Below are 18114 nucleotides of genomic sequence, written 5' to 3' on the forward strand. Positions count from 1 at the left end.
GTGGGTCTCTACGGTAGACCCTGCTGTTCTGCTATGCTGCCGTGTGCGTTGCTCAACCGGCACCGAGTTCTGCCGTTTATCTGCCTGTTCCACTTGTCGTTGTGCTGCACTGCTTTTATTCCGCATCTGTTGTGCTGTCGAGTCATCGGAAACATGGTGGCAGACAGTTTTCCTCCCATGCAAGGCTAATTCACTCAGCAGGTTTGAAGGCAATTGTTGCCTTCAAACTCGCAAAGTGAATTTCTTGTAGCATGGGTGAGCCACTATGGGTTGAACAAGCAGTCTGAACACTGCTTCCTTCTCGTGGTTGGAGGCTCAGTTAGCAATCAAGTGTGAAAAAGTACCCTAATGCCCCAATTCCACTACTCAGCACAGCTCAGCTTGACTCTGCTCTACATGGTTTTGGTGGTTTTTCCTTTACAACTTAGAAATGGCTCTAGCGGGTTGGCTTGACATTATGGGGTGGCAACACTTCACCAAACTCAGACTCTGAAGAAACCCAGAAATAGCCCCTTTACCTCATGATTAAACAAATAGAGGTTTAAATCTGTCTTTTTGTCATAATTTTTACCATTTAATCCTTGCAGGAAGCTGGTGCCGACAGCAGGCCTTGGGCAACAACCCTGGACAGGTTGCATGTCCATCACAGTATTGCATGGAAAAATAAAACATTCACAAACACACTGAGGGAAACTTTTTAGTTCCTAACTCGATTACTTGACTACATTTTTACATCAACCATAGTGTCAGAATTTTTTGAACTAAACCAAGTGTGTCCAGTGCCCTCTGGACCACTTGTGGCCATGATTTGTGTTGTCCCCATCTTGAGAAAGATTCCTTGTTGACCTGTCAGCTCCTCATTTCAGTTCTCATAGAAAAGTCTTTGACAGTGGTTTTGATTGTCTTATCCCAGTAAACCAAGTGTCATGATTCTGAATGGACTCAGTAATGTGATGAGGAAGTAGGCAAATTTGATGGACTAGAGACCTGTTCAGGGTGTGTCCGGCCTCTTGCACGAGAGTTTAATTTAGTGGAATTTCAACCACATTTTTTCAGTGCAGCAGACTGATGTGTGGCCTCCCATCAAACCAAACTAACCCCCAAATTCCACTACCTCCGCTCCGCTCCGCTCCGCTCCGGTCCGCCCCCGCCTTCCGCAGCCGCTCGCTTCCGAACTCAGTTTTTACTGGTACCCGCTCTACAACGGCTCCGCTCCGGTGCGGAGACCTGAGGGGGGCAAACAAGCATGCGCGGGATTTTCGAGATCTTGCGATACAGTCCGAGCAATAAACGCGGAAGTTAGATCCAAACACCCGTTGTGTGGGAGAAGCATCGGCATGAACTGTTTAATCTGCCCATCATTTGTGTTGAGAGATCAGCAGTGTTTGGATCAACAAAGTGTGACTACTTTGATAGTGGAAACTGTATTTATGGCTTACTTTTGTGCATTTAAACTTCAGCCGCCACTGATAGTTGTTAAAAGTTGTTAAACCTGTGCATATGAAACAAAAAACGCCTTTTGTTTATCGAAGTATTGTGAAAAACGGAAGTTGTGCTCGCTCCTTTTCCTGTTGGGCGTTTGTGATTTCTGTCCATTTACTGCGGAGGTGCTTCGGCGTCCGGCAAAAATAGGATCGATTCTATTTTTGCCGGACGCCGGAACAGAGGGCGGCGCACGGCGCCGCACTGCCGGAGCACGGCCGCAGTAGTGGAATTGCTCTGATTGACTAGAACGGGACCGATTTTGCTCCGGCGTTCGTGTCGGAGCGGAGCGCAGCGGAGCGGAGGTAGTGGAATTTGGGGGTAAGTCCCAGGGCAAAGTGATCCACATCTCACTCTTACTACTTAAGATGAGTCAGTTCAACAGAAAGAAAACACTCAACCAAATACAACGATTACACTACATGAGAGACAAAAACATTGGACTGTTTTTATAGTGGTTTTATGAACCAAAATCAGTAAATTTCTAAATCATATAAGCATCAACATGACATTATTGTTGATGATAATATGCTTACACTAGGGTGTAGATCCAGGAGGCAGATTTTGCCTTCAGCCATCACTCTATGCACAGAGTCTAGATTTGTCCCATAGTAGTGACCTTTATAAACTCCGTATTCTACAAACCTACAGACACAGGGGGAGGGGGGATTTAGAGCAAAGCTGCGGCTGTCAGAGTAAAACAAAACAATTAAGTGTGAATGAAGAGACTAAAACAGGACAATGTGTAGTAAACCTTTTTAGATGATACATGGCTCTGATTCTACTGTATTTCATTCAAAGATTAACACCTATGTTTAGCCATATTCAGCCTTAAACAATCATGTAAAAGTGAATTAGAAAATTACTTTACAATCGTGTCCCTTAAATACAACACCTATGATCCAGAAGCTGTTCTTCAAACACTTGATTTGAGACAAAATGATATTCCACCCCATCGCTTTCCTGATTCCTCCTCTCGCGTGTAGTATCTGAAAGGCAACAAAGCAGGTCTGAGACAACGATCAAAGCACAAAATATGTTTCAGAATGCAGGAGGGAAAATGGAGACAATCATGAAGCCTAATTTATTTGTCTTACATGGCACACTGACGCCATAGCGGTCAGGGTCTGAGATCACCAGCCTCCTCTTCAGTTCAGTAACACCCACACCACTTGGCCCTGGAGACAAAAATCAATGTGTTCTGTAAGTATTAATTCTCAAGATCAACGAGTAGCAATGCTACCCTCAAGACAAGCCCAACAACAAATGACCCATCTGTATTAATCATCACAAAATTAAAAAATAAAGTCTAAGAACATAGAACATAAAATCAGTCTTTATGCAGATGATTAGTTACTTTTTCTCCAGAATTCTCAATCCTCTCTCTGTCAAGCAATAGAACTGATAAACTCTTTTTCAACAGTTTCAGATTACTCAATAAACTGGTTAAAATCCACAGTTCCACCAATTAATTTCCCTTTTGCCAGTTTGCTTCATACACAATTTGAGTCAGGGAATATCACATACCTGGGAATTAATGTCTCTCCCAAGTTGGCAGATCTAACTAAATCCCACTTTTAAAGAAAGTGGAAGATGATATTGCAAGATGGAAATCCTTACTGATATCACTCATGGGGAGGGTTGCTACAATTAAAATGATGGTCTTACCCAGAATAAATTACTTATTTTCAATGATCCCAAACAAGCCTTCATTTGACTCCTTTAGATCTCTGGACTCCTCAATCACTAAATTCCTTTGGCAGGATAAACCTCCACGAAATAGCTTAAAAATGCTTCAGAAGACCAAAGACAGAGGAGGACTGGATTTACCCAACTTTTATTATTATTTCTTAGCCAACAGGCTGCAATATATACCAAGATGGTTGCAAGATAACCCACTTGATGAGTCCTGGCTAGATATGGAACAGACACTTTGCAATACAATAGAGCTTTCAGATTTACCATTTATTAGCTCAAGCATAAGAAAACATGAAGGCTTTAAAAGTATTAGTATCAGAACCTCTCTGACAGCATGGTGGGAGTATCTAAAATTGACAGAGTCAGCACTAATACCATGCAGACGCACACCTATCTGGAATAATCCTGATATTTTGCTAAATAACAAAATGATGAACCTTCCGGACTGGAAAAGTAAAGGAATCCTATACCTGCAACATATATATGAAGGATTGGACTTCATCCCATTTCAAATTCAATTCAATTCAATTCAAAAATACTTTATTAATCCCAGAGGGAAATTGATTTAATAGAATAGTCTCCCAATTTGGAATAGATGAATATCTTTTTAGAATACCACCAGATTAAATCTGCAGTTAAAGAAAATTTTAAGCTTAATAAAGTAGAATTACTAACACCATCAAGGGTATTAGACTTCTATAATCTCAAACCCCCCAAACTACTGTCTAAAATTTATAAAACACTGTCCAAAATAGATGATAGAATAGCAATCCCTATTGAAAAATGGGAGGTGGATCTATCAGTCAGTTTTGACCAGAACTTCTGGTCCAATTTTTTTTTTAAACTTTAAAAAAGATCACACACCCAATTTACAACTAATTCAGTACAAAATTCTACACAGAGCACAATATACAGGTCACTGGATGTTCAGGATGGGGTTTGTGTCGTCTGACACCTACACACACTGCACACACTGCACAAACAACATTCCTGACAATTACATTCACGCACTGTTCCTTCCACCTGTCCAGGAATTTTTCAGGTAGAGTATGTGAAGACCTGTCAAAGTGTCTGAAATGTCATATCCCAACTTCACCCTCTCTTTTCTTGCTGGAAAACCTGGACGATGTCCCAACTGAAACACCTTTGGTTCACGTGGTTCTGACTGCCATATGCATTGCTAAGAGATCTATCCTCATGAATTGGGAAAATAGAGATACTCTTTGCATTAACCAGTATAGAAATATTTTGTTAAATCATATTACAATTGACACAGCCTCTGCTTCCACTCCAAGTCAATCTCTCTGGACTCCTTTGATCGGTTCCATCAAATAGTGATGATAGGGGTTCATTGATATTGTCCTGCAGGATGATGTGGGTGATGGGGCGGAGGGTCTACATTTGGAGGTCTGGAGGTGGGTTCACTGAGGGGATCTGGGGCTGGGGAGCTGCTGCCCCCCTCTGGAGGTGCTTGGGTTGCCTCGGGGGTGGACTACTGGTGGTTGTGAGTGGGGCCCCTTAGGGGGTCTCAGCGGCGGCCATGGGTTGCTGCCTGGTGGCTGCATCGCCCCTGAGTAGGTCTGGGTGGAGGCCTGGGGGCTCCGGGTGTGGAGGTGGCTGGCCCCATTTGGGGATCTGGGCGGGGACTTGGGGATGAGATCTTGACTCGTAAGCTGCCGGGAAGAAGGCAGGAACAAGCGGCAGTGCATGGCCCAGGCTCAAGGGCCTCAGGTGGACCTTGGCTCCTCTGAAATAGCAACTCTGTCCCATCACGGGGGAGGGGGAAGTCCAGGAGGGGGAGGACCCAACCTTACCTAGATGTCCCATGTCTTACATGTTCTGGAAGTTGTGCAAATGCAGGGAGTAGATATTCTGCTGGGGTGGGGCTGGGTTGGTGCCCTTGGACTCCGTGGGGCTCTGTGACACTGCTGCTTTGGACCCTGGCGAGATGAGCTGGGGTCTCCATGCCCTGGGGGCATTTTGACAACAGAGGTGCCTATTGGGGCCAGTGGGGGAGCTGGCTCCCTGAAGAGCTTACGCCAACCAGCCATCCTCATACATTTTTCTCCTCCTGCTCCTTCACATCATCACACAAACATGCATATAGGACCTTGGGTGATGGGCAAGTCAGGGGTGTGGGTGTCGATCCCATTTCTGCATTCCTGTCGCAGTCTGCCCCTTAATTTTATTTGCACATTAAAAACTTCCACCAACGACATTCCACACAAACACACACTTAGGGCCTTAGGAGTGAGCACACTCAACGGCATTTGGCAAGGGGATCTTTCCATCTCATCCCGACTAACACTGTATTGGAGCAGGCGGAGGGCGACTAGGGGTCTTAGCACACCTCTGTTGTCACTTGGCTTCCCAGGGCTGGAGGCTAGGAGGGGGAGCTGGCCGTCATGTTGGGGTCTGGGATGGTGGGTTGCTTTGCTCTGCGTTGGGCGGGGGTGCCTGCTCATCATCACCCGAGTAGAAAAGGGAAAACTCTGGGAACCAGTGATGGTTGTACCCCTTGTGCAGCAGTACCGGGACCAGAGTGAATAGGGTGTGTATGGGGAGTGTTAGTGGGTGTCTAGCGTTCATTTTTCTAAGTTTTCGGTTGTATATGTAAGTGTGAGCATGAGGGAGGGAGTGTGTGTCTGTGTCTGTATATGACTGTATATGTCAGGTGGAGTCTTACCATACCATAATTTATTTATATAGCACACTTAAAACGTAGCATGGGAGCTGCCCAAAGTGCTGCACAGGCTGGACCAAAACACAACCAATCTAAGCAACTAAAACAGAAGATAAAAATACCGATCAAAAGCAGATAAAACATGAGGAATACTGAGAACACATTAAAACAATAACACAATAAAACACTAAAACGAATCACTGTCTAAAAACCACATTGTAGAAGTGGGTTTTTAAACGAGATTTCAAAACCGCCAATGATGGAGCCTGCCAAACTATAATGGGTAACTAGTTCCACAGCTTTGGGGCAGCATGTACAAATGTTCGTTCACACCGTGATTTGTATCGCATCCGGGGTGTGCAAAGCAGCAGGAGGTCAGCTGATCTCAACATGTGTGTGGGTACATAGGGAGAGATAGGGAGGTGCCAGGTTGTTGAGTGCTTTAAATACAAAAGTCAACAACTTAAACTGTACTTTGAAAATGACGGGGAGCCAGTGAAGATGTTCCAGGACAGGGGTAATATGGCTTCGTCGGTGCATATTTGTCAAGAACCTGGCAGCAGCGTTCTGGACGACCTGCAGCTGATTCAGGGCAGAGACTGGAGCACCAACTAGGAGGACTCCTCCCCTCTCCTGGGACTTCTTGTGCTGCTACACATCTTCATCTACCCTCCCCCTGCCACATTTGGTGTGGAGTGTGGTGCCTTGGTCTGCCTGAGTGTTCGTGGCTCCCGGGTCAGGGGGTTTAAGATTTTTGGAGTCTGCCTGATCGATCCCGGTGGCTGACTGGTGGGATCTGAGTCCCTGGGCTCTGTTGGGTCCCCGGCGGGGCTGGTTGCCCCTGGGTCCCGGGTCGCTGGGTTCTGGGCTCGGCTGGCTTGGGGGTGGGAGGCTGCGGGCGGGCCTGTGGGCTTGCCGCTGATATCTCCCGGGACTCTGCCGGCTGCTGGTTGTGGCTCCCCGGGGCAATCCTCTGTGCCTCTCGAGATGGGGCTGGGGCTTTTCTGGTTACAGTCTCTCTGGGGTCCCTGCGCTCTGGGGCAGCTCCTGGATCTCTGGGACTTGGACCTCCCTCCATTTCCTACACAACTTTGGGGGCAGATCTGTGGCCCCTCACACTTTATTGGACGCTCCTATAGAGAAACCTTACATATACAAGCGTGTGTAAACACACAGGTGCTCACATGGTGCTCTCATAAGTATGGACTTGGGCATTTTCAACACACGTCTTGAGGCGGTGGTTGGTACTTAATGCACTGTGATTTATTATCGTGTTCAGTAAAACAATGTTGATTTATATTTCCTCATCAGGTTGACACAGTGATAGCTTGCTCTTGTTGTGTTGTCATCTGTCCCTTTTGTTTGTTTGTTTTTCTCTTTCTGCCAGTCTAGAAGCAAACTCTGTCTCCGTGTCTGTTCGGAATTACAACCATTCAAAAAACAATAACAATAAAGTTTTAAGTATCAGGCGTGACATTAAATGCAGAAGCTTTGATGCTCCACCTGAGAGTAAATCTGTAAGGCTTGTCACCAGCATTCAGACATCAATTTAGTTTGCTTCACAGCCAGACAGGACATGGGGAAAAAATCATCACAAAAGTAAAGACTGAGACAGAAGGAGCTCTGATTTCAGTCAGAAATGGTGCTCAAATCCTCGGAGGTTAATGTGTCTACTCTCACTGGAAAGTTTGTAACGTGATATCTAAATGTAACATCTGCAGAATCAGTGTCACTATTGTGTAGGGTCAATGGGATGAAGCACACTGTTCATTTAGGATTTTCTCTGAGCATGACTTCTACAGAATTATTACAGGTGAATTTCCTGCCTTTTCCATCACTGAGTGAGTTGCATTACAAAATATCAGGTTTATGGAGGTATTTCACTGCTGATTTGTTCCACAGCTGCTGCACAGATCTGTAGACTATTAATTAGTTTGCTGGACATTGTAAAACAATCTTTTATTGATTTTAATCAAAGTTATCAAACTTGTGGAGTACTGCTTTTTCCATGTTGTCAAAGCTTACCTGTAGTTGAGTGGTATTAGGTGTAATTCCTAATTTTTCATGACATGGTTGGATCCAGCTGTGGTAGCCATTTTGGTTTTTGCTATTGTAAATTTGTTGTGGCAGCAGGGGCGAATCTAGAAATAATTAGGGGGGAGGGGGGGGGCAGAGGAAGTTAAAACGATCTAGGCAAGATGGCAATGCAGGTTAATCACTGGAGGGCACTGTGGAGATGCTCATCCTCCTGCGTACCTGGCACATCAGAGTGTTAGCCTGAGTGGTAAACCATAACCCTGTGTAATGCCTCTTGTATTTATTCAGACTCCTTGCCTGTTGTTCACCTCCTCAAATCACCACCAGTATTATTCCTACCTTTCCTGAATTCCTGCCACGTCTCCGTGTGAGAAAAAAAAAACTACACAAGCAAACAATTAAACTCCTGTCAGTCGCACTTGTCACAACGTGCCAGTGAGTGAGACGGAGGTGAGGATCCAAGTGCGGGGGAAGAAACAGGCAGGGAGGCAGACAGGAACATTTAAAACACTGATTTAATGGAGGACACTTGCTGCTATGAGTAATAAGACAGACAAAGCCACACCAAAATAAGTTTAGGAAGCCCACTAAGAATTGTAATAAAAGCATTTCCAACAAATACCACACACAGTTGAGGAAACGTTGGTTTAAGTACCTGATATGAAGCGGTCGCTGCATAAGTGAAAACCTTTACTCTCGGGATCCCACAGTTTCATTTTAGCCCGGTCACTAGCGTGTTTTATTACAATGATCCAACGTTTGTGGCGCTCCGGATCTTGGGGAATCCTGTAGACGGCTCATCCCTTATGTCGTTCACGTCTGTTCTGGCATCCTGGGACACAGCAGGAATCTACCATATTTCCCGTTTGATTGAGTTTTCTGACAATAACAAATAGTCCAGCTGCGGGCTACTGCCTGCCAAGATGGCGTCGTTCGATTTGAACTGTTGCATGCCGGGAGAAGTGACGTCAACTCCCGGAGCTCTATAGCATGCAAAGACAGTTTAAAAGACAACAGTAGATTGCGTCCCACAACTGGGTGGTGTCAATAGATTGTGGCCATACTAAATATTTACATATAAAGGATGGCTCGCCAGGCAAGTGCTTTACTGCTTCTCTATAAGATTCTGCTTCTGAACCGTGTCCGTTTTTTGTGTTTCTTGCTTATTTTCTTCTCCTTTTTGTTATTTAGCTGTATCCCTCTACTCCTCAGTCTCAGATGACCTTCATTTGTATCCCAGTATTACATTAGAAAGGCTTTTAGCAGAGCTCAATCTGGAATTCTCAGGGGAGTAATAAAGCTCAGATATACACAGAGCAGACCTGCAGGATTGACAGAAGAATGAAGGTGGAGTGGGCCCACAGCCTAACTCAAAAGAACACATTCTGATTCCAGCCCTGCTCAGTGTTTATTTGGTTTTGATGGGAAAGAACTGGTTTTCCACGTAAATTTTAATCAACGCTTTCTTTTTTTAAATAACTGTTTCCGTTGGTGAATTGTAAAAATGACAGAAACATATAATTAGTCTTATAAGACCACCTACTGTGGAATAAACGTATATACTTTAGAAAGCACCACTGTAAAAAAAATGTAGACCTTTTTTTGACACTTAAATGATTCAAGTCAGAAAATTTCCTTATATGAAAAGCTGAGACCCGTTCCACTGGCCGTACCCAGGCCCTGTAATATCAGTTCTGTAGAATTAAGAAGTCAGTTCAATAAAACCTGTCAGGCAACCTGAAGCAGGCTAAAATATCTAGCGACTGCTAACAGCCATGTTGGATGAGAAGTAAACAACAAAAAATGCTGGAAAAACACTCATATTCCAGGATGTACCGGGAATATTATGAATGAATGCCAGATAGATCCATAACTTGTGGTTTGGTTCAGCGAGGAACTTGCCCTCTTCCTTGTTTGATTGTGCCCCCCCCCCCCCCCCACACACACACACACACACACACAACTCACTGAACAGTCACGTTGACTGTTTGCTTGAACTGTGGAAATCAGCCAGTCCCAAAATTCACATCTTCCTTCACGCCCCCAGCTTTAATGAATTGCACTTTGAAAGTATTTTACACGTTCACTCTCACTGATTCCTATTAAATCATTGCATGTCTTAAAGTACATGATTTTAATAATAATAATAATAATAATAATAATAATAATACATTTTATTTAAAAGCGCCTTTCAGGACACCCAAGGTCACTTTACACAAAACACGTAATAAAATACAATAAAACAATAATAAAACCCAAAGAAGAAAAAACAGAGAGAAACATTTCAATAAAATCAGAGGTTGTAGGCAGATTTAAACATGTGGGTTTTGAGTCTGGATTTGAAAAGGGTAAAACTGTCGACGTTCCTGATGTCTGGGGGGAGTGAGTTCCAGAGACGGGGAGCAGAGCGGCTGGAAGCTCTGCTCCCCATGGTAGCGAGACGGGCAGAAGGAACCGCAAGATGGATGGAAGAAGAAGATCTGAGTGAACGGGACGGGGTGTGAATACTTATAAGGTCTGAGATATATGGAGGAGAGAGGTTGTGGATTGCTTTGAAGGTATGGAGGAGAATTTTGAAGATGGACCTGAATTTAACTGGGAGCCAGTGAAGCTGCTGGAGAACCGGCGTGATGTGGTGAAAGGAAGGGGTTCTGGTGATAATACGGGCTGCTGAATTCTGGACCAGTTGCAGTTTATGAAGGAGTTTGTTGGGAAGACCATAAAGAAGTGAATTGCAATAGTCGATACGGGAGGTGACGAGGCTGTGGACGAGAATGGCGGCAGTGTGAGGGGTCAGTGTGGGACGGAGACGGTTTATGGAACGTAGATGGAAGTATGCTGACCGAATTAAGTTATTAATGTGAGCCTGAAAAGAAAGTGAGCTGTCGAGAATGACACCCAGACTCTTGACGTGAGGTGAGGGGGAGTTTAATGAGTTGCATACATTCAAGTGAGCAAAACTAACGTGTTGCTGAATATGGTCTGCTTGCTTGTTTGTAGCATTCCCATCAGTATTTTCTGTGGCTTATTCTGAGAAGTCTGAGGTCCTTTGGAGTTAATTCCAATCTGCTAAAATCCTTTTATCACTCTGTTGTTGGCTCTGCTCACTCTGCTGTTGGGGTGCAGGCGGCTCTGACCGAGACAGGAAGAGACTGAACAAAGCTAGTTAACAAAGCTAGCTCGGCTCTGGGCTGCCAACCAGATTCATTTGAGGAGATGTGTGAAAGAAGGATGCTAGTGAAAATGATCTCCTTCTTGGAAAACTCCTCCCACCCACTACGCTCCACTGTGGAGACCATGGAGACCCTGGACAGGTCCTTCAAAGGCAGACTGAGACATCCCAGATGTAAAACAGAACGTTACCATAGGTCAATCATTCCCTCTGCAGGAAGAGTGTATAACTTCTCAGTTTAACTGGTACTGGCATTATCCTGGTTCACAATTACATCAATGTAATATTCAGAATGTGTTCAATACTTGTTCAGTACCTGATGTGCATAGTTCGGGACACCCAAGTTTCCTTTTTATTTGTTGTTTTTAGTGGTTGGATGCTACAATATTAGCTTATTGCCTTTGTGTGTTTACCTGTAATATTGTTATTATTGTCATCTGTCATGATCTGCGTCTGCCCCTTCCCTCATGTGTCTCCTTGTGTTCTCCATCCATCTCTAGGTTCTCCTGTTGTGTATCCTAGCGCCTTCTTGTGTCATTGTCTACGTCTTCCTCATGTGTTCCCAGAGCTGCAGCCCCTCTAGGTTTCCTTCCCCCCCAGGTATCTCCCTCCAGGTCCTGTGCTCCCCGTGGTCCTCCTTAGTCACACCCCTGTAGTGTCTCTTTCTGTAGTGTTTTCCTTTAGTTTCATCTGTTCATCTATTAGTCTCTTTTGGTGTGTTTCTTTCCCCAGATTGTTAGTTAGTTATTTTGCTCTTCTTGTTTTTAGGTTCTGTCGTAGATCATGTTATTTTTCTTCCTCCTCAACTCACTGCCCTCTCCCTGATTAGTAATTGAGTTCACCTGTTCTCTCTCTCCCCACACACCTGCAGTTCATCTCCCTCTCATCCTCCCCAGTGTATATAAACCTGTCTGTGTCTCTGTAAGTTTGTCGGTCCATTGTGCTTCTGTCATACTCGTCTCGTTGATCTCTAGTGTTTCCAGTGCTTCTTGTGTCTATAGCTTCTAGTGTTTTGGATCTCTTATTATGTCATTTTGGATTTTTGGTTTTTGGCTCCCTGCCTTTGGATTATCCCAAAATAAAGGATTTTATTTCATCTTCCACCCCTGCCTCGTGTCTGTCATCCTGGGTTCTGCATTTTGGGAGTGATGATGATGTGAAGCCTTTTGAACCAACAAAGCTTTACAATCCAATTGTATTGAAAAAAGGTTCAAGGTTTGATGCTTCAAAACTCTGTGAGGACATCTGCTGGTAAATGTTTGTATTTCATTGTATTGTCAGCCAATTCTACTGAAAATGAATGGTGTATTGAACTTTATGGACAAATAAAGCATTAAAAAGCTTCCTCAGAATCGTATAATAAAAGTGTCTTGAATTTGAACATTACATTAAATATACTAAAATTGATTTTCTTGGTGTGAATACTTGAAATGAAACAATGTTTATTTTTATGGGATACGTGATGAAATATATCTAATTTACACATATTAACATTCTCTACATATTCAAATATTTTACTTTTCACATTTTTATTGGATTATTAGGCAGGAATAATTAGCTCAATTTATGTATCTTTTTTAGAAATAGAGTAACAAAATGAAGATTAGAAAATTCACATAAGGATTGGACGTACTAAATTCCGTTACACGTACAACCAAACTGAAAAGCTCATCAACTATTATATTAATTACCAATAAAAGAAGAAAAATCATACCAAACTAGATTTTAATTTAATTAAAGGAAAATGACAGACGGTCTAAAAGATATAGCCCTACAATATGCACCAAGTATTACTACTATAAAGGTAATTTACTAGACTAGACCATATACATTTTCAAACCTTATTTGGAGAGATTAAATTGAAACATTCCCACATCTCAGAACGCCCTCTTTTTGCTACAGGATCCATTTTTGCGACTCAGTGTTTAATCACTGAATACTGAATCCTGAACCGTCGATCTCAGGTCATACAAACCTGCGCCTCTTGGTTTGCGTTGCTTTAAATGTTTGAAACATTGTGTGAAGCGGTCACGTGGGTGGAAGGGTGAATCGAAGCGTCGTTGCTCATTGGTCACGTGACTTTCAGTAAACAAATCAAGCTCCGACACAGTGCTTTGCTCTGCGGTGGTTCGTTTTGGTGATACAAGCTTCGAATCCTGCGTGTCACAGGTAACATCACTACATTTTGGGTCCTAACCTCCTCCTTGCTCGTATCGTGACATCATCTTCCTTTCTCTAAGTCTATGGGCTGCTGTAGCAAGTGAATTTCCCCACTTTGGGATTAATAAAGTTTACTCCATTCTATCATTCATGTTCACTGTTTTTATAATTGAGTTCAGATGAAGATCTGAGTGACACAGGGAGCTTGCACTGCAGAGGTGCAGGTAGTGAAGTTATAGAATGTTGATGATGGGAGGAAGGTTAAAAAAGGGAACACGGTTAAATTTAAATAAAATGCAACAAACATTGCAAAGGTCTGAATGCATTTAAAAACTTGTTTGTTGCCTTTACAAATGTTTTGTTTTAGTAGAATAAAATAAGTATATCTAAATAAATATTGTTGAATGTCTTGATGTGTTAATCTAATACATATTATTGTTCCTTCAACACACAGACACACACACACACACACACACACACACACACACACACACACACACACACACACACACACACACAAATCAGTCGATTGAGTCAATAGGACAGACTGGTCAATCAGCAAACCGCACAATTCATGTCCAGGCTGAGTGGGCAGGGAGAACCAGCCTTTCAATTGTTGGGCTTTATGAAGGCATTTTCCTTCCAATTATAGAAAAAAAACTTGTTCTTGAGAAACCTTTAAACAATGGGATGATGAGATGTAAGAGACTAAAATACATACCAGCCAGGACAACAAGATGTCTTCTGTCCTTTGGCTCACTACTGCAGGGTATCACCTCTATGTAGGTAGGGATGCAGACTCTACTGCATGCTTCGTAGCTCCACCTTCGAATTTGACCTCTCTTTCTGGATCTGTTGCTACTTTTTTTTCCAAGTCGAAAACTCCACCTTAAGCCAGCTGAAATAATAATAATAATAATAATAAAATACAGAGAAAGGAGAGCTTCAAACCACAAAGCTTAAAAACTAGTCTTGAAAGTATGTACAGTATAATGAACCCGGTTTGTCTGAATAGGATAAACTACCAGTGGTGCAGGTCTTTAAACCCAACTACCACCTGAGACTGAAAATACTACCTACCTGGGAAGAAATGAGAAAGAGGCTTTTATTAACAGTAGATGTCAGGAGTTAGGCAATGAAGTATATTTCACTTTGGTTGCTTCCACTTTTAGTTGCCAAGTAGCTATGCTTGACGCTACCAATAAACAAATCTGAAGAAAAAAACACGCTATATCGGCACCAATCAGCAACGCTTAGAAGAAGGCCACAGAAGGCAAAAGGTAAATAACAAATCTCTATAAGTCTGTGTTCAGAAAAGAGCTGAATAATGAATTGGACAGAAGGAACTTAACGACGGCCCCTTTCAACAACAAACTTCTTCTCACCCCTATCGAGATCAAACTCACACTGCCATGGGGTGCTGCTCTTGCACTCCGTGCACTGCTATACCAAAAACTTTTGTTTTAGCAAAAGTAATTATTTATTGTAAAAAGATAAATAATGCTGGAATGAAGCTGAATCTTACAATTAGCAAATAGTTGGAGGTTGTTCAAATAAAAAAATAAAATATAAAGACTGAACAAATGTTCATATCCTGGTTCACTGGAGATCTGTCCTTCGTGGTCACTGTCTTCAGATATAAGCCTTCTGGGACACCTAATGGATCGTGTTGATTTTCTTTGAGGCATTTCCATAATTTCATGCTGGTTTTTATGCTAATTAGCTTCCCCGTTCCGTTATCCGCTTTCACCGCGGCGCTGCGCTCCGTTTCAATCAGGCTGTACAGCAGGATTTCCCCTCATAACAATATTGTCCATAACTCTGATTGCTTCACGCTATAAATCGTTGGAAAGCTGCTTTTATGTACTTTTAGGAACCGTTGGAATTTCCTGGATCTGATCAGCCATTCAACAGTTATAAAACGGAGCATTTTGGATGACAAACTCGGCACGTCTCTGAATCTGTGTTGTGATTCGTTGCGCTCAAGACAGGGAATCCCGGTGGCTACCGTAATGTATTGTATATGCACGAAAAGCCCCATTTTTTATCTTTTCAGCACTTTTGGAATTTTAATGATATCTTGAAGGGTTCAGGAATTATGATAATGAGAATTGCGCTTGTCCAATCCCATCTGCGGCCACAGGTTGGTAATAAGAATATTGAGGCATTAACAGAGGGGTGCCGGCGGTCAGGGCTAGGGGGGCCCCCCAACACAAGGGGGCCCCAGGCGGCCGCCGACCTATGCCTAATGGTAAAACCGCCTCTGTGGACTCAAGTCACATGTCTTCAACTCGAGTCAAACTCGAGTCATTATTTTTATGACTTCTGACTTGACTTGATAAAATCTATAAAGATTTACGACTTGACTCAGACTGGAACGCCAATGACTTGCGACTTGAATCGACTAGCATCTGTTGACTTGATGATGACTTGGGCGTATTTGATATTTTAGCTCAAAAATGGCACGACATGGACAAAAATCATAAATCATTCTTCATTCTGGGTTTGATCTTGTACTGCTAAATGCAGCTAGCCTGGCAAGCCAGACTAAATAAATGTATTATTTAGTCTGGCCACGCTCCAATGACGGCTCTCGGTTGTGGGGCGGGTTCTACCGTTGTCTTTCAAATGATCTCCGCATTCCACTGGACAATGAATGTGACGTACCCTTGTTTCACTCTGTTGCATCATCCCACCCACCAGGCATATAGAGTGCCCTGATTGGCCCACAAAGCGGATAAAGCTCTGTGATTTGTTCACTAAGCAGATAGAGCACTATGATTGGCCCACCATTATGGACCAATCACAGCTCTTTATGTGTTTGAAACCCCTCTAGAGAGCTGTGATTGGCTAGCCAGAGTCCTGGTAGGAGCTGCAGAGGTTCCAATGGAGCATGCCTAGACCAAACTTTGCAAAGCAAGAATTTGGTCTAGTTCACTAGGCTAAAATGCAGCAGCACTTTGTTTACAATCAGTTTCAGTTGCACTTTCTGCTTGTTTGAGCAAAAAAATTCAGCAAGAAAAAATGTGCATGTTTAACCCAATCGAGCTGGGTGAATACCATCTCATCTGAAAAAGGAGAAACAGTTCGAAAACAGGTTGAAATTTTTGATGAAGCCAAAACTGTGGGACCTGCAAGCAGACTGAAGCCAGAAGTTGAGAGATAGCAGAAGGCTAACACTTTCACATCCCTGAGAAACTGTGGGGATCGGGCCAGAGATGAAAACAGACATTCCGCTGCTCTTCAGAATGTCAGAGATGGTTAAAATGCTCTAGTGTGATGGCAGACTACCGGCCTGTAACATTGTTTGATCCCTCATGAATGTTCACTCTTTTAACTGAGCTGGGATGGTGCCCAGCAGACCAGGAAGTTTATCCAGGAGAGCTCTGATGGAAAACATCTCGTCATGACGTTCCTGATTATTGAATCACCTACCAGCAAAGTAGTGAAAACAGTGGGCGAGGCGTAGAGGGCTCCTGATTTGTATTCCCGTGGAGTGTAAACATGACAGACTGCACCATTTACAATCATCAGATTTTTAGTTGGTGTTAAACTCCAGCCTGAACAGTGCCATCTGGTATGACTGTGTACCTCTGTTTGTCGCGCTGCCTTACATCCAGCCTGTGGTCTGGCTCTGCTTGGCAGGCTCTTTTATGATCCTAACCACTACAGGATCCGTGGCTCTTTTACAGACCTTTTGTTTTTGTTTGGATGTCTACACATTTTCTTTGTTGGCTGCAGTCTGAGGTCCGTCTCACTATGGAGGAGACACTTAGTGATCAAGTTATTTCACTCAGAAATATAAAAGAGTTTTAGGTTTATTTATCAGTTTTGAGTATTTCTGCCAGAGAAATTCTTTTCTGCCTCTTTACTGGCACTTCTTGCTGCTTCCCTTTTTTAAAGATGACAGCAACTCATAAACTAGTACCGAACCCATCCAGTTCAGCAAATGATCACAAATGAGTCTTATCCAGCAGTGCAAAGGTCAGCTTTATGAGCATAGACAAACTAATCAGAGTAAAAAGTCGTTTAAATGATTCTGACTTATAGTTTAGTTCAGCTACAGGCTGCAAAACAATAGCAGGACCTTCAGACAACAGGGATTTTATAAAAGATGGACAAATCCACAGGTTTCTGGACTACGATGCTAATGCGTTACTAACGCGTGGCCGTGACTTTTTTTTTTAAATTTCTATCAATGTCACCATAAGTTTGTTTAAATAGTAGATATTTTATTTAGTTATGGTAAATGGCCTGTATTTGATATAGAGCCTTCTGGAGTCCTAGACCCTCCCAAGGGGGTTTGTTCACAGTCAGACACTCATCCACCACACACATTCACACCAGAGCCGTGTCCAGGACTTTTAAAATGGGGTGGCCCATGTGGGGCACTTGTTTATGCATGGGTGGCACCAATGGTTATGCTTATTTATTTATTTACACAAATTGTATATTTATTTATTTACTTTCTAGTGAATTTTGGAGTTTCACATTGCACAATCACCATTTTTTTCTATTCATCTTCTAGTTTTGTGGTGGTTAGCAAGTCACTACTTGTTGCATTATTGCCACCAACTGGAGTTGAGTGGGACTCTAAATACTATTGATGTGAATATGAAAGAATAATAAATAATATTAATACTACAGAAATGTTCTGTAGGCCTGGGCTAGAAGACAATGTTAAAGGTGCATGCTACCACACACTATTTTTGAAGTTTACAACTCAAGCCTTTTGTCGACAATTTAAAGTCAGTTTAAACTGGAAATGGAACAGGTGGCACCTGGGGTGGCCGATCAGATTATAAGGGTGGCATGTGCTACCCCAGGCCACTCCCTGGACACGCCCCTGATTCACACTCAGGTGGTGATAAACTACAGCATA

The 18114-nt window shown here is 43.0% G+C and overlaps 1 protein-coding gene across 2 annotated transcripts in view; it reads right to left on the reverse strand.

Moving 5' to 3' along the window:
• The window catches only part of LOC107384320 (MAGUK p55 subfamily member 7), a 47740-nt gene that overhangs the window by 4389 nt on the left and 25237 nt on the right, over positions 1-18114 (reverse strand). For both annotated transcript variants that reach the window (XM_015957519.3, XM_015957518.3), the window contains 4 exons: positions 13954-14130; positions 2580-2660; positions 2378-2471; positions 2019-2127 (listed from right to left, as the gene is read on the reverse strand). In XM_015957519.3, coding sequence (XP_015813005.2) covers positions 2019-2127; positions 2378-2471; positions 2580-2660; positions 13954-14130 — 461 coding nt within the window. The remainder of the gene's footprint in view (positions 1-2018; positions 2128-2377; positions 2472-2579; positions 2661-13953; positions 14131-18114) is intronic.

The sequence above is a fragment of the Nothobranchius furzeri genome, chromosome 11, assembly GCF_043380555.1.
Source record: "Nothobranchius furzeri strain GRZ-AD chromosome 11, NfurGRZ-RIMD1, whole genome shotgun sequence".
Lineage (NCBI taxonomy): Eukaryota > Metazoa > Chordata > Actinopteri > Cyprinodontiformes > Nothobranchiidae > Nothobranchius > Nothobranchius furzeri.